This window comes from Micropterus salmoides, unplaced genomic scaffold (assembly GCF_014851395.1).
Source record: "Micropterus salmoides isolate LMB-PRFRI ecotype aquatic unplaced genomic scaffold, ASM1485139v1 Ms_hic_scaffold_6, whole genome shotgun sequence".
Classification (NCBI taxonomy): Eukaryota; Metazoa; Chordata; class Actinopteri; order Centrarchiformes; family Centrarchidae; genus Micropterus; species Micropterus salmoides.
In genome coordinates, this window is record NW_024044348.1 from 10,591,118 (window position 1) to 10,606,622 (window position 15,505).

A 15,505-nucleotide genomic window follows, 5' to 3' on the forward strand; every position below is an offset into this window, starting at 1 on the left:
TTTGTACACACCGGATGACGTGTAGCTAGCTCCATGCCTGAGTAGCAGACTGCGACACAGCATCCAACTCCCTCCCTCCCTTCCTCTCTCTGTTTCTGCGGTCCTCTCCTGTCCCAGGCTGCGCTGCTCCCGCCTCCTCCTGCAGCCCTGCCTGACTGCTCATCAATAAGCTGTATTAGCCCATCACTAATCATATTGCGAGAGACAGAGTGAGAGAGTAGGGCAGCCAGACTTTCTGTGCATCATCTGTGTGTGTGTGTGTGTGCAGTTGGTGAGGGTGGAGGGAGGGGTGTATCCTAGCGAGGAGCTTTTCCCTGTTGTAGTAACCAACCGCACACCGACTGCCAGCCATTACTTCACTGCAGCAGCAATCAGCCCCTCCGTATTTAGTGAGCTAGACACACTAACCTGTCTGTCCCCTCCTCTTTTCTCTCTCTCTGCACGTTTGGCAGAGCTGCCCTCCTCTCCTCCTCATCACTCTGCCACTCCTGCGGCGTTGCTCTCTGCTTGAAGGGGACACTGGCCTGCTCCTCACCTACTGATTCTGCATGACTGTCACAAAGGTAAGACCTTTGGATGGGGACAACTTTCAGCATGTCACCAGTGATTTGGGCTCAGTGTTAGATTAGACTGAAGGTCTAAAAGGTTATTTTAGGTCTTATTTTCATGTGAGTGTTTTTGAGTAGTGTCTGAGTTGCCAGATAGTGCAAGGTTATCAGGATGCTGCTGCCTGAGGATGTGTGTTAATGTGTGTTTGTGTTGTATGACTCTGTGTTCCCATTAGAAATGCAGTCTGGTTATGTATAAAACCAAAATCAAATTCTGTGATTACATTCTGTGATCTGCAGCATAATACAGACTGGCAGTAATTCGCTCTGGGTGTGAGGAAGCTATTTAAACTTTATTTAGATAAAACTTGGTATTCAGAGAAAAAAGAAGACTTGAAGACTAAACTGTTTCTTTTAGGTGCTATAATTTTGTATAAGACCAACATTTAAACTCGGTTATCATACTGAATGTGCAGGATTGGTTGTTTAATGTGTTTTGTGTATTTATTTCAGTAAGAATATGAGAACTGGTAAGCAGATCCATGCTGATTTGAACTCATCTCCTAAAGCCCCACTGTGGCTTTCACAAATAATGATTTATAATACCAATTAACAAAAAGATTACCATTACAATATGCAAATTCTGGCAATTTTTTTAAGTACTTCACAAACGCATACACAACTTGAGTATTTTTAATTTTGGCAGCATCAGTGTGCTTCAGTCGTATTGTGGCTGCTCTTTGATGTAGTGTGGCTTGGATTATACCTCATTTGTGTATCGCTGTGGACAAAGCGCAAATGAATACAAGTAAATGCAACTTTAAAAAACTGTTCAAACTGTCACATTATGGAGACAGCCCCTATTAGGGGATAGAAAACAGGTTCCCACAAGGCAAACCATTACATTTTAGGGTTAAGATCTGGTTAATTTTATGGTTAAGTTAATGTTAATGTTAAGTGTTGGGGTTAAGATTGTTGTCATTCTTCTGTGTATAGATATAAGACAGTCAATGCAGTCCTCTCAAGTGACAGAAACAAATGTGTGTTTGTGTGTGTGCGTGGGTGTGTGTGTTTGTGTATTAGCAGTCTCAAGATGATCTTAAAGTAGGTGTGTCAGTCCGCTTGGGTGACTGTTTATGTGCACACAAGTGTGTATTGGTGGTTGCAAGCAGCTAGTTGAATCCTCTTAATCAATTAACAGAGGAAGAGAGAGACAGAGAGACAGACAAAGAGAGAGAGAGCGACAGAGAAACAGGAGGACACACACAGAGAGAGGAAATTAGCACACCTGCTCCCATGTAGAGAATTAACCTGGACCAAAATAGATGACCTTCTGTAGACACAGGACAATGGCCTATTTACTCATACTTACTATACTAACACACCTGCAAGTTCCACACAAAAGTTCTGTTAATACAAACTGGTGTAGTTTGTGTTTCCAGCGTACAATATCTAACACGAAACCACACAAATTCACAGACGATTGCTCTCAAAGTAGAAATTTTCTGCCTGCATGTGAGAGAGATTGTGTGGGAGGCGTGTGTGCTGCTGCGTAGGTGGACATTCTCCACTATGAGAACTGAAAGAGGAAAAGGTCAGGTGCTCATGTGCTGGCATTAAGCCAAAGCCTAAATCTGACTGTAGATAAGTCCACAGTTATTGAAGAGAATTTTAATGAATGCACCCATGATTTTTTTGTGTTTGCTAGAATTTTGATTCCTACCCGCAATTATGGAAATGAGGTAAGGAGGAAGGAGTAAATAAAAAACAGAAAGACAAAAAATCCGCTTTGACATCTCTGTAAAAAAAAAAGAAGGTATGAAAGCACATTACTTAGTGGTATCTAAAAGAGGATGGGTGTGTGGGAGAAGCAGAGAGAGAGAGAGAGTCTGGGGAGCTGTTTCCGTGGCTGTGCCTGCCAACAGCAGGGAAGTCACCTTGGGAGTGAGCGTCTATGCTGACGGGGCTAAACAGCCTCCTACCCCTCAACACATAGATGCACACTGACAATACTCTGGAGAGTCCCTGCAATGCCTACTTAGTATCAGACCAAGATTTGTATGTTCTAGCCTGACCTCTTAACATTACAGTTTAGATTTACAATGGGGATATTGACATTTACATGTGCAGCATAAATAATTGTAATGCAATCTCTTTAAATTAGCCATTATATCCATGTATTGTTTATGTTCTTCAGTACTTCAGTTAAACAATACTTAATTACACATTAATCAGTGCATTTACAGGAGGAGTACTGCCACTTAAATTATCTCCTCAGACTCATTAGCACTCCTGCATACCTAAAACATGCTGCATCAACAACTTATTAATGGGACAATATGAGATGTTTGTTGTGTTTGTTTAATCTGTTATGTTCCTGACTTTGCATGATGCTCTCAAACATATTTGATGTCTTTTTTTCTGTAATTCTTTCTCTACCTTCCACAATGATAATCTCTATTTACACATTCAAGATACTGTAGCTTGTTAACGTGTATTGGTTACTGTTCAGTACATCCAGGATTATTTTTCCGAAGCAGATATAGTGATGTGCAAACGTTTCTAGCTAGATGAATTATTGCGGTGGTGTTGAATGTAAACCTAATGAGCATATGTAGATGATAGAAGCTGCCAGTTCTCAGACAGTGGTTCTGAAAGTGGGTGGGGATGGGTCAAGGGTGCTGCAAGATATAGTATATATTTTTTAATTTATTGTGCGTTTTTAATAACGCCTCAAAATAAGTTTTAAAAAAATTTACGAAAAGAACATTAACTAAGTTTAATGGTACATTTTCAAACATATCCAATTAGAAGAAAAAAAGCAATAAATATCACCATATTAAAATATTAATGTAACACAACACACTTTCAGGCTCAAGGAGGGTTTTCAGGAGCTCAGCAGTCAGAGCAAGTGATGGAAGGATTTGACATCAAACAAAGCTCAAAGAAATGCTGATACATCTTAGCCCTCAACACAGTCTGACAGGACTGAGACTGAGCCTAGCAACAAAACTAAAATCAGACTGTACTCTTCTCGGTCAACAGTTTAACGGACACTTTTGGGCTGCTTGTGGAAGACTGATATCCATTACTGTGTGCATTCACTATATTATTTGTTTCCAACATCGTATATGTGTGGTCTGGCTCTCTCATTCCTGGTATGCATGAAAACAAGACAAGAAACCGCCTGTCAGTGAAGTCAGACGTGAGGGTTGAGTCCTCTCTCCCCACATCAGAGTGTGTGCAACAGCGGGCGCACATGTCATTCTTTATTTTAAGTTAGTTATTTATCTGTAAACCTGCAGCTGTTGGCTTTTATTCTGAGTGATTGAGAATAAGCCTATATTGTTCAAGTTAATATTGATAAGATTGAAAATTGTTACTACTGCTACTGTACATACCTGGAACATATGCATGTTATATTGGGTGGCTTGGTAAATTCTGTTAAAGGGGTGTCCTGCTCTAAAAAGTTTGATATTGTCAGTCCTAATATGTCATTCAGATGTACAGTGGATACTATTCTGTATGTGTGTGTATGTCTACTATATGACATAAAGGAATCCTGTCCACCAGAAACAAATGTAATGGGAAATGTCAAATATATGTATTTTTGATAAATAGATCAACAAACTGAGAGAGAAACTACTATTCACTCCTCTAACAAAATGCTGACAGTAAAAATGGGTCATTGCATGTTTAAATCCGTGACCTTTGCTTTCAAACATGGCCTTACTGGGCTGAGTCCTCTGTGAGACAGGACCATAAGCTCTTAAGCTTTTTAAGACAGACACTTTAGTCTACTGGCAATAATTTATATGGGCCTAAAGGTTTATCCCATATACTGTTGCCAAATATCTTAGTACACAAATTGAACGTCATAATATGATTTGTAAAATACCTGAGCGTAATACATTTTTTGCTTTGCTAGATTATTATTATTATCCTGTAGGTTTATGAGAAGAATTAACCTCTCTGTGTGTATCTATGCCAAATGCTGAAGAGTAGCTAAGGAGTTCGACGATACACTTCTTACTAGAGTTTTAATGAATCAAAGTATTGCAAAGTACAAATAATGTTTTTAGAAATATCTATTCTTTTGTTCAGCATTTTTGACAGAGATTTTGACATTTTTTATATGTATGATGAAACTGGAAGTATAACTCTATACTAGATTCAAACCCAGTGTCTATCATCTCTTTTCCCTCTGTACAATGTAATTCATCCTTTCTTTTTTTCCTCCTCTGTACTATGCATCAGTAAGAAATCTCCAATTTACTCCTGTATCTTGTCTCCTCTTGTAAATGTCCTTTTGGCCTTCATTCTGTTTTATACCTTAAAGCTGCTGCTATTTTTTATGTCTAGCTTTCTGTCTGTCTTTCTTTGTTTTTCTTTAGTCTCTCTCTGGTTTAGAGGGTCCTAAAACTCCTGTGGCCATTACACCAGAAAGACAGAAAGGAAATACTAAAGGGGAAAGGGGGCCAACATACACCACAGGCCGTTGACTCACTGATATTACAGTTACATGGGATGAATGTTATCCCACTAGCTGTCCATGACACCCCACAACATTGAAGTGTCTGAACTTTTTTGTATTCTGAAGCCAGTATTTCAAAGCTCAGTCAGTTTTTAACTAAAATCACTTATCAATAAATCACTTTTTTACTGCCTATTTGTCAACGGGCTGTAACATAACAACAGGCTGTTTTCTCTGTTGCCTGGAACAGCCACCATTCTGCTTCTTATGTGAAGGGATCGGGTGCGCTACTGAGCCTCTTGCCCACTACACCAACAAAACTGCGACTAACAAAATAGAGTCCACATTTCCACAAAACGACTGGCTCTCAACAAAACACAGACTCCATAACAAACTAAACAGACACAGAGTTGGCTTTCATCCTATTGGACAGTTAAACTAACATTACGGAAAAGCATGTAAATTGTATTGTGATGTTGTGCTTTAGTTGGCTCAAGTTAGATAACATTAGCTCACCGGCTAAAGCCGAGCAGTTGCTATTGTTATCCGGTGCAATATACTGTAGTGGATTGGCTCGCCACATTACTTCACCAGCTAACGCGACCCGTATTACTATCCTTTGTACCACCGGTATTATGTCAAATAACAACACAGTGGAAGACCCATTCAGTAACGTTACTTATAGCGGCACAACTGTTATACTAAGCGCGGCAACAATCTCATTTATAATATTCAGTTTAGCTCGCTAACTGTTTTCGTTATCATCCAATACATTTAGCTACGCTGACATTGCGGTGCCCTATGTGAATGATAAACAAATAACGTTAGTTACTGAAAAGCAGGCAGTCGAGCTCACTCCAATATATCACACAGTCAATGAAAAGTTATCATGTAACAAGCAGGGGTTATTTCAACCTCAAGCTGATAAAAATATTACTGTAATGTTGGAGTGGGAGTTTACCTGAGGTTCCAGCATGTTGTGAGCAGCTGTCTCACAGTCTCAATTTGTCTCTGTGTGTCGGATTTTGCTTGCTCACAATTTTGTTGCAATCTAAAAACCTCACCACTAGTGGGCCGCTGAAAACAACATATAGTCCCATTAGCCTGTTTTTCTCTGTTCAGACCTTTTTATACAGTATATGGTTCAAAAGCAGTGTAAACATTTTGTTTATTGTGGCTCATCTGCAGAATTTTCATACTCTAATTCCTTTGGCTGCTTTCAGTGGAGTAGCAGAAAACTGCCACCACAACGTGCACAACAGGGCATAATTATCACTATATCTGGACACTGTTCTCATTTGCTTTGTGATTGTGTGTTTGTCTGTGTGTGCATGAGTGTGTGAATGTGAGTAGGAGGGCACAAAATGTGAGTTGGCAGACACATTATGTGTAGGTGGGTGGATAATTTCCATCACTACTACTAAATCGGTACAGAGTATTGGAGATCTTGTGATATCAGCAAAAGAACAAATCTGTTTGTTTGCTGTCTTTTGACCTAAAACCTCATGTGGATGTGTCTACATCCTCAAGGCTGCTCAACTTTGTCTCAAAGTTGCAAAATGAAACCCTGTAGCTCACAGCTGCTGCCTTACATAAGATACAAGTAGGAAGAATAAACTCATACAGTGAAAATACCCAGCCTTCAGTTTGTTCAATCAAAGACCGCTTCAGTGTCCTCCAACAGCACAGGGGGCAACAGAGTCTAGCTCTAGCACTGGTTGTTTCCCTAAGTTACCTTCCTGTCGCTTTTAGTTTTGCTCTCAGTCCACGGGGCTCAAGGGAGAGGTAAAATGGCCACAATGGGATTTCGCTGCTAGAATCTGACCTCTCCAGAAGGTTGATTTCACCCAGCTCTTCGTCTGCCAAACGACCTCCAGCCAGAGACATTGGGAAATAAAAGTACAGAGAGATTGAATTCTGTTTCATATTCAAAGCAATTCCTGAGCATTTATCCCACTAATCAACTGTGCCATAAAGCATAACGGCAAGCTGCTGGCATTGACAAAGTTGCTCAGACCACATGGACTGTTCTTTTGAATACCCCTTTAATTAGAAAGCTGTGATGTGCATGGCAACACCCTAAAATGGTCCAGTTGTTTTTGGTTGGATACCACAAAAAGAGCAGTGCACCAGGGCTAGGGAGGGGGCTGGGGAGAAGGACAGAGGGACGCTGATGGAGGAGAAGAGACCAAAATGAGGAGGGGGAGGACTGGCGTTGGGAGCAGTAGCTACCCTTTGTTCCTTTAGACACCAGTAAAAATGCTCCCCAGCTAATACTAAAGGAAGCCCATGTGGTGATAAATGATTGTCTCTATCTAGAGGGTGGGCGGGTAGACACACACACACACACACACTCATACACGATATTTGTGTATTATTATTATTATTATTATTATAATACTTGAGAGGACCCTATATGACTTGATTAATTAATTAATTAATTTTCTGACACATAACTCTAACCTTAACGATCAGTACTGCACCCCTAACCTGACCCTAATCCTATTTTACCCTCAACCTGAAAGCCTTGCCCTCAAATAAGATTTTCCAAATAGTTTTATCCAATTAGGACACACTCCTGAATAACGCATTTAAAGGTCATGCTCAGAGATTGTCCCTTGATCTGTACCCTGAAACCTGTCATTTGTTTTAGAACAAGCCAATTAACTAAAAATGACCTTTTATCAAAATTTCACATGCTCATGCCTGAAAAGTGTTCTTTTGCGCATTTGAAGATTTGGTGAGTGCTGTAAATAAACTCAAAAACAAACTTTTCCAGAATGTCTTGATTCTTTAGGTCTAAAACTCTGCTCTCACAAAGAAAAAATTACAAGAACACACACACTTCTTTCTCTCTAGCAAACGCTTTATATTTAACTGTACTGACGTGAATTCTACATAATTCAAAGTAGCATTCCAGCTGTTAAGTGTGTTTGCAATTACATATCTGCAAACACCCCATTTATGAAGGAGGCCCATAGTGATCTGATGTCAAGCCCACATATGTGGTTGGAAAGACGTCTGAAAGCCATTTTCAGAGTGTTTATGGTACAGCTTATGTTGTTAACTGTAAGGCTGTTAAGGCTCTCATTGCATAAAACGATTCAAGATATGTTTCAAGATATAAAAGCTCTGATAAATCTCAGTGACTATCTTGTTTCATTTTTGTATTCTTTTATAGTGATTTTATTTGTCCAATCAAAATAGAAAATGAAAGTTTGCTATAGAAAGGCTGTGCATATTTACACACACAAATGCAAGCACATCCACAGTCAAACTGTCTAAATTCTTTACTTGGGGCACCTCGCCCACCATAAATCTTAATTGAGTTTGGTTTAGACCACTGGCCATTTGTCAAGCTTAATGTTTACCCGCACGTTCCCTCACACAAACCGACACACAGACAGAGAGACACATTAAACTGAGAGCTAAATTACCAACCTAGCAACCCAAAACCTGCTATTCTTGGAGTAGAAAAATACACAAGATGTTTGCAGATTAAGAATACTAAATCCAGAATTAAGCTTTTTTGTTTCGTATATTCACCCTAAATGGAGCAGATAAAAGAATTACCATGGAGAGAGAAAGTTGTGTGTGTGAAAGGGGTGGGGGGCAGACAAAAAGTGTGAGAAAAAAGGAAAAAGGAGATAGAAAAAAGCATTCACCGCAGGAAGACATTCAGATCTCATGAGCTCATTGCCTGTCAGAAAGCCTCCTTACCCTGCTCACTGTGCGTGTCTCTGTGTGTGCGGCAGTCTGTAAAAACTGTGTGAAAAATCTGTGTGAAAGACCTGTAGTGTATTTCCAAAAGAGTTGGGAAACTCTTCTTTCCTCATGTCACTGCATGATCATTCCTCCACTGCAAATGCATTCACACAATCCAGACTCTCATAGTAGGTGGCTTGAATGCATTTATAAAAGTGCACAGGGGAAAGCTTTCTTGTGGCTTTTGTTGGACGAAAGTGTTCATTTTTGGATTCCCCTTTGGTACGTCGCTGAAATAAAAGAGGACAGAATCATGTGAAATCATTTGTGAACATCCTCCAGAGGAAATAAAGACACAAGAGAGAGAGTGACCATTACCAGCCCTCCAGCTGAGATTAGGTGCACATCCCACGGAATCTGTGTGTGTGCGTGCATTTGTGTGTGTCTCTGGACATACATACGTACAATCAGGACATAGGATGTGCTTCCTGTTTGTGGGCCTGGCGACAAGGCAGTAAGTGCAGAGCGACAGATGGGGGTTTTACTTTGAATGTGCAAGTGTGTGTGACTGTGGGTTGTAAAAAGTATTTTGTATACTGTAAAATTCTCAGAGTTAAGTGTAAGTAAGATGATAATTACTTAATTCCATCAAAGCTTCAGGTTCTTCAAGAATATTGTTGAAATTTGATTTGCATTTAATTTTCTACCTCATGCATTTCTTATATGTATGAAAAAACTGGCAGTATGACTCTATAGTAGATTCAAACCCAGTGTCTATCATCTCTTTTCCCTACTGTACAATGTAATTCATCCTTTCTTTTTTTCCTGCTCTGTACTATACATCAGTAAGAAATCTCCAATTTGTTCCTGTATCTTGTCTCCTCTTGTAAATGTCCTTTTGGCCTTCATTCTGTATTATACCTTAAAGCTGCTGCTATTTTTTATGTCTAGCTTTCTGTCTGTCTTTCTTTGTTTTTCTTTAGTCTCTCTCTGGTTTAGAGGGTCCTAAAACTCCTGTGGCCATTACACCAGAGCTATAGTGACACAAGAGACTCCCTTATCAGATAGTATCTGGCTTTGGCACATTGAAACAGATTGAACGGCTTTCTGCAGCTGTAAGGACGTTATTATATCAGAAAACTTGTTAGCAAGATGCAACGGCTATTGAATATTCCCCTTTCATGACCAAAGGTATATTGTGTCTATTATTTTGTCCACCCTATTTACACTAATGAGGGGTGACTAAATACCAGAAACACCTCTCAGCTCTGCAACACAAGTCCACAGCACCACAAACTACAGCCTACAAAATTATCATAAAGTTGAATCAACACATCTCTAAAACAGAAAATAAAGATTGTAACCTAAATGAAGGTTGGATTTATGGCAGGATTGTTGTTTTAGACAACATTAGTTTTACCTACATTGCTAAAGAAGTCAAACGAAGAAAGAAACATGTCCAGTAAGTTGATCAGATCAAATCCACAGTTTGACCAAAAATATTTTAAAGAGGTGGTATTATGCTTTTTGGCTTTTTCCCCTCTCCCTTATTGAGTTATATATCTTTTTTGTGCATGTAATAGGTTTGCAAAGTGAAAAAGTCCAGCATAAAGGGAGTTCCGTCTCTCACAGAAAACTCTGCTCTGAACTGCCTGAAAACAACTTGTATGTAGTCCAGGCTTTTCCCTTTTTCCCTGTGATGACACATCAAAATGCTTGTCATAATGCTCGCCAAGCGACTAGTCTGACACGCCCTCAAAAACACCGGTGGATCAGCTGGAAGCTTCTGATCAGAAACCTGAGGCGAGCACAGAAGTCCCTTAAACCTGCATTCTATCGAACGGTCAGCTGCGGGCGACTCTTCCGGTTGCAAAAAGAAGTCCGGCTCCATTAGAAATAATGGCAAAATGACCCTACTTCTCATCTGATTTATTACCTCAGTAAACACTTTCCTAATGAGTTTATGGACTCAATCACTAGTTTCAAGTCTTCTTCAATACAACATGATGTTCATTTAGTAAATTATGGTCCCATTTAGATGAAAATAAACCATAAAGTAGAGTGTGCTTCAGGGCGGGATTATCTGTGATTGACAAGTTGTTACCACGGCACTGTGTAAATTTAACCAGCTCCGTTGAAAAAGCTTATTACGAGTTGGTTGTTCACTTTCCCTGGTGAGTACATTTATTTTTAAACCTGTTGTTCGCTAGACAAAGTTGTCAGCCCTGTTAAAATGACAGTTAAGGTGAATTACAGATGCACCTAGCTAAGCAAGCTAACTATCTCCACACACAGCTGTTAGCTCCACCGTCTCCTCCAAATATGGTCACGTCCGCTGGAGCGGCACCTGCAAGCTGCACTGCATACACACGTGACAAGCCTCATACTTCATAATCATCTACACACCCTCTCAATTTGTCAGTCTACTTAAGCTGCACAATTTCCCATCTCACCCTCTGCTCTGACTGCTGCTGCCCTGCATCACTATTGCTGCCTGCTCGTTCAACCCCAGCATCCAACTGCAAGCTACGACTTGGAGATTTATGTACACATCAGTTCCCAGACAAACTTTCTGGTTCAACTTTTGTCTACGGTACATGTGTAATTTTGTACCAAGGTTGTTTTCTTGTGAAATTACTGGCATCTAATGTGCATTCACTATTGGTTTACCATCAAATTAAGTCATAGCAAATCTGGCAAAACGGTCAGCTTTAACATGTTTGATTGCTGTGTTTCTTTTTTGTCAGTGTTGTGGTGATGTTACTGTGTACCCACATATTAGTAATTTGTTGAGTACAAATTCATTATAATCAATAGGAATAATGACCATTAAGGCATGTTGCATTAAAGTGGAATCCCCAGAAACCAATCTGTTCCTTTAATAGTCAGAAAATAAAATGACTCAATATACAGAGCTCTTCTAGGTAAAATTGTGCAGTTTAGTAAACAGAGGCACTGAGAAAGAAACGCACTCTTGATTACTTTTGAGTATCACTAAAGTTGCACTTGCGAAGCTGCAGTAGTCAATACATGTGCAGGCCATTGCAGTGCCACTGCAGTGAGAATTAGGGTGGTCCGTTCTCTCACTGAAACAGTAGCTGCTTGGTTGGGAGGCTTGATGAAGTGTCATGGAATCCACTTACGTAATTTTATCCCACATCACATTCCCAGGCATGAGGCTGACAATAGCAGTACTGTATACAGTGCTGTGTTTTCATTTCTTGCATGGTTATGCAATGTCAACTCACATCTGAGGTATGTTCTGTCAGTGCTGACGCCTAATGCTTTGTGATTTGTTTGTTTCTCACATGTGGTATGGTGGTCAGCTATGATGTACTGTGATGTCTTATGCTAGTGATAAAGATGATACCACATTTGAACATACAGATTATGAGTTTATCTCTGTGTGCATTGTACTGTAGGTAGAAATGTATTATACACTGAAAGATAATGTACTGAAGAGTTGAGTGAACATGAGAGCAATGAGTGGGGAGTGGGGCAAAGAGTGAGAGCACATCCATGGCGGATACTACCACCCACACTCACACACATACACAAACACACACACACACACACACACACACAGACATCTGCATCAGAGTATTTCGCCTATGGGCACTGATAGCAGTGTAAATATAGATATTAGTCTCTCTGCAGCATAAAATACTTCATGTTTTTCCTCATGTGTCTTCTTTCTTACTTCATGTCTCTACTGTTCCCTCTCCCTTATAGTAAACATGTTTTTAATGACCATGCTACAGATCTGTGCAACGATCTGTTCAATACTGCTACAAATCAGATACATTAAACATTATGCATTACATTATGCATTTTACAGGTCGTTAGTCATGGTAGTTCACTGCTTTGAACAAACTGTCCATGAGGTGAACACATAACCCATTAATATACAGAATTAGTCTCTTATAAAGGCTACTGTATATGGTGAAAGTGTCAGCTCTGAGCAGCAATTCGCCTTATAAGCAAGGCTTTCTCTCAGGTGGTGCTCTCCCCCTGCAGCACCTAAGAGATCAGGCACCACGTGGTGCAGGGGTGAGGGGGAGAGCCAATGGTGCTGCAGAAAAGTGAGTTATATTATATTACATTAAATTTATTTAGGTGACGCTTTTTCTCCAAAGCGACTTACAATATGTGCATTCAACCATGTGGATACAAACCAAAAATTGCAAGAATCATGCAAGTACATCAGCTTCATCAAACTTGCTGAACTGCTTCAACTGCTACATTTAGTTTTTTTTGTTTTGTTTTTGTATTATGGGCCAAGGTGCAGTCTGAGCAGATGAGTTATCAGTCTGCAGCAAAAGATGTGTAGAGTTTCTGCTGTCCTAATGTCAATGTGGAGCTTGTTCCACCACTGTGGAGCCGGGACAGCAAAGGTCTTTCTTACTGGTTCAGTTCAGAGGTCCTTCACTTGGGTCTTACCATTGTTGTGTTTGCAGTGTGCACAGGTGGGTAGTAAAAGAATGTGTTCTTCTTGCTGCATTAGTGACTTCTGGTGGTTGGACAGGGTGTCTTGTGGAGGAAATGGGATCTGGGGCTGATAGTTTAAACAGCTCTGGTGACCTAGCAGGTGAAAAGAAGTGCCACGTTGATCCCAGGAATCATTTTGCAGTCTACACTTGGGCTGCCTCTGACTAAAGATTTTCCTAGTTGAATAGTAGTTTTTAGTTCAAGCCATTAGTTGACTAGTTGTTGCATGTTTATGATATTAAGTTACTTATTTAAGTATATATTTTGGGGGCATCAGATAATAGTTCCAGGTCTTAGAAAGACCGTATTCACTGTCGTCAAACCCTGTTTTCACTGGAAGGTTGCTGAGCCTTGCTCAGGTCTGGGGCTCATTCTGACGCTGCTCCTTGGCAGCATTCCCATCGGGCTATCCCTGCAACTGAAAACCTCTTTATTCCAGCAAGCAAACGTCCATGTTGCAACAATCCAGTTAGTTTCGTTCTGGTGAATGGGCACAACTCCTGAATAGAGTTTGAGGTTTTAAAAGTTTTGTTGTCTAAGACTCTTCCCATCAACTAGCTATTTAGTAAATTATTAGGGGGCAGCCCTACTTTAAAATATTAATTTTACAAGGGGCACAAAGTGAGCCACTTGTTAATGATGGCGCCACTCCCCGGCAGCATTCACTGCCTTCCTTTGCCCCGGGCCTAAAAACCTCTTCCTCCCGGCAGTCTACACCCTCCTAAGACCAACAGAGAAGTTAGTAACTGTTCCAAAATAGGAGAAAGGTGGAAAGAAATGCCAAAAAAGAGAACTAAAAAAAATATTTTAGATGTTAGTAATCTTAAATCAGCTATTCACTACTATTATTCTACATGTTGATGTATAAAGTGTATCATTAAAATGCACTCTATATTTGTGTGTGTACGCAGCGACATGACACTGCATCACTGGGTTTGATTTATACTGGAAATAATTTAAAGTAACTATTATCTGATTCTTTCTTCAGAGTTTTTGTCAGATATTTTTCATCACAACTGGGAAACATCAGTATAAATGTCAATTGTCAGTCCTTATTTTGGAGAACTTGTTCTTAATTCCAGCTGTGTGGATTGCCATTGCAGTCACTATAGTAACACAGTGTGTATGCCTGACTGTCTAAAAAGCAACAATCCAACAACAGAGGGGAGAAACAAAGATCCTTTAGAAATTAGTGGACATCAAAATTCATATTATTCCAGTCATATCAAACATAAACTGTATTCTCTGCTACTTGTGGAATGATTAAAATGTGTGATTAATATTCACCATGAGATGTTTAATACATTTTTATGACATTAATAAAACATACTGATAAATTGCCCATTCATGGAGAATTCTATAAAAGATCATTTAACTGCTTGAGACAACTTTCCAAGGACATTGTCTGCAACTGGAAATTTATTTCTCCAGTTGGATGAGTAAGCTACCTTTATCTTTCTAATTTAGTTTAAAGGTTTTGGAGAAAAAACATTTAGATACTTTAATAATCCTGTGTTGGCTATGTGATAGAAAGGTCTGTACACTTTGGATTAGATGACGTGTAAATGTGTAAACACCACATTGTTGTATGTAGATCTGCTGTATGCATTTTGTCTGTGCTATTGTTTACTGGACAGATTTACCAGCTGAGTGCCATCTGTGTCTGCATTCCAGCCCCTTGCTCCTTCAGCGTGGATGTTGACTGCAGCTGAGAGAGTTTGCTGGGTCTATGCTGATGAGCCAGGTCATTTATTTATGTAGCTATGCACTCTACTGAGAGCACTCTTCTAGTTAATGTTGGCTTTAGATTTACATAATAATAAGGATATACAACTAAAAGAAAGTTGGAGTTTAGGAAAGGCTGCTTAAATTTGAAAAACTTAAACATATATAATGAAAACACTCAAAATAAAGCATCATTAAACAATATTAAAGTTTTAAAGTTGAATAAAACAACTCCCTGTCATGTAAAGGTGGACTAGCCAACAGGAGTACTGGGAGTTTTCCCAGTAAAGTTGGCCACTGACTAGTACTACTAGGACTACTATACCAATAAAGGCATATCAACATTGTAACATTATGTACTAATATTACATACTACCATTTTAATATTTTACTGATAGTCGGGGGGGCCGCCAGGAATTTTGGGCCCCATGACAAAAAAATATAATTGGGCCCCGTCTGCACAGCTGTTGTCACTACTTCCCATCAAAATCTTTACATAACTCTAATTAAAGGCTTGCAAGTGTCTGGCTTCTTGTAGTTCAATATTAGTACTAGCACAATATTT

The 15,505-nt window shown here is 39.6% G+C and overlaps 1 protein-coding gene across 1 annotated transcript in view; it reads left to right on the forward strand.

Annotated features, from left to right (window-relative positions):
• The first annotated feature begins 300 nt into the window (after nucleotides 1-300).
• coro2ba (coronin, actin binding protein, 2Ba) overlaps nucleotides 301-15,505 on the forward strand; it is a 49,441-nt gene continuing 34,236 nt past the window's right edge. Inside the window, exon 1 of the mRNA XM_038701179.1 lies at nucleotides 301-563. Within this exon, the coding sequence (XP_038557107.1) occupies nucleotides 549-563 (15 nt within the window). The 5' untranslated portion in view covers nucleotides 301-548. The remainder of the gene's footprint in view (nucleotides 564-15,505) is intronic.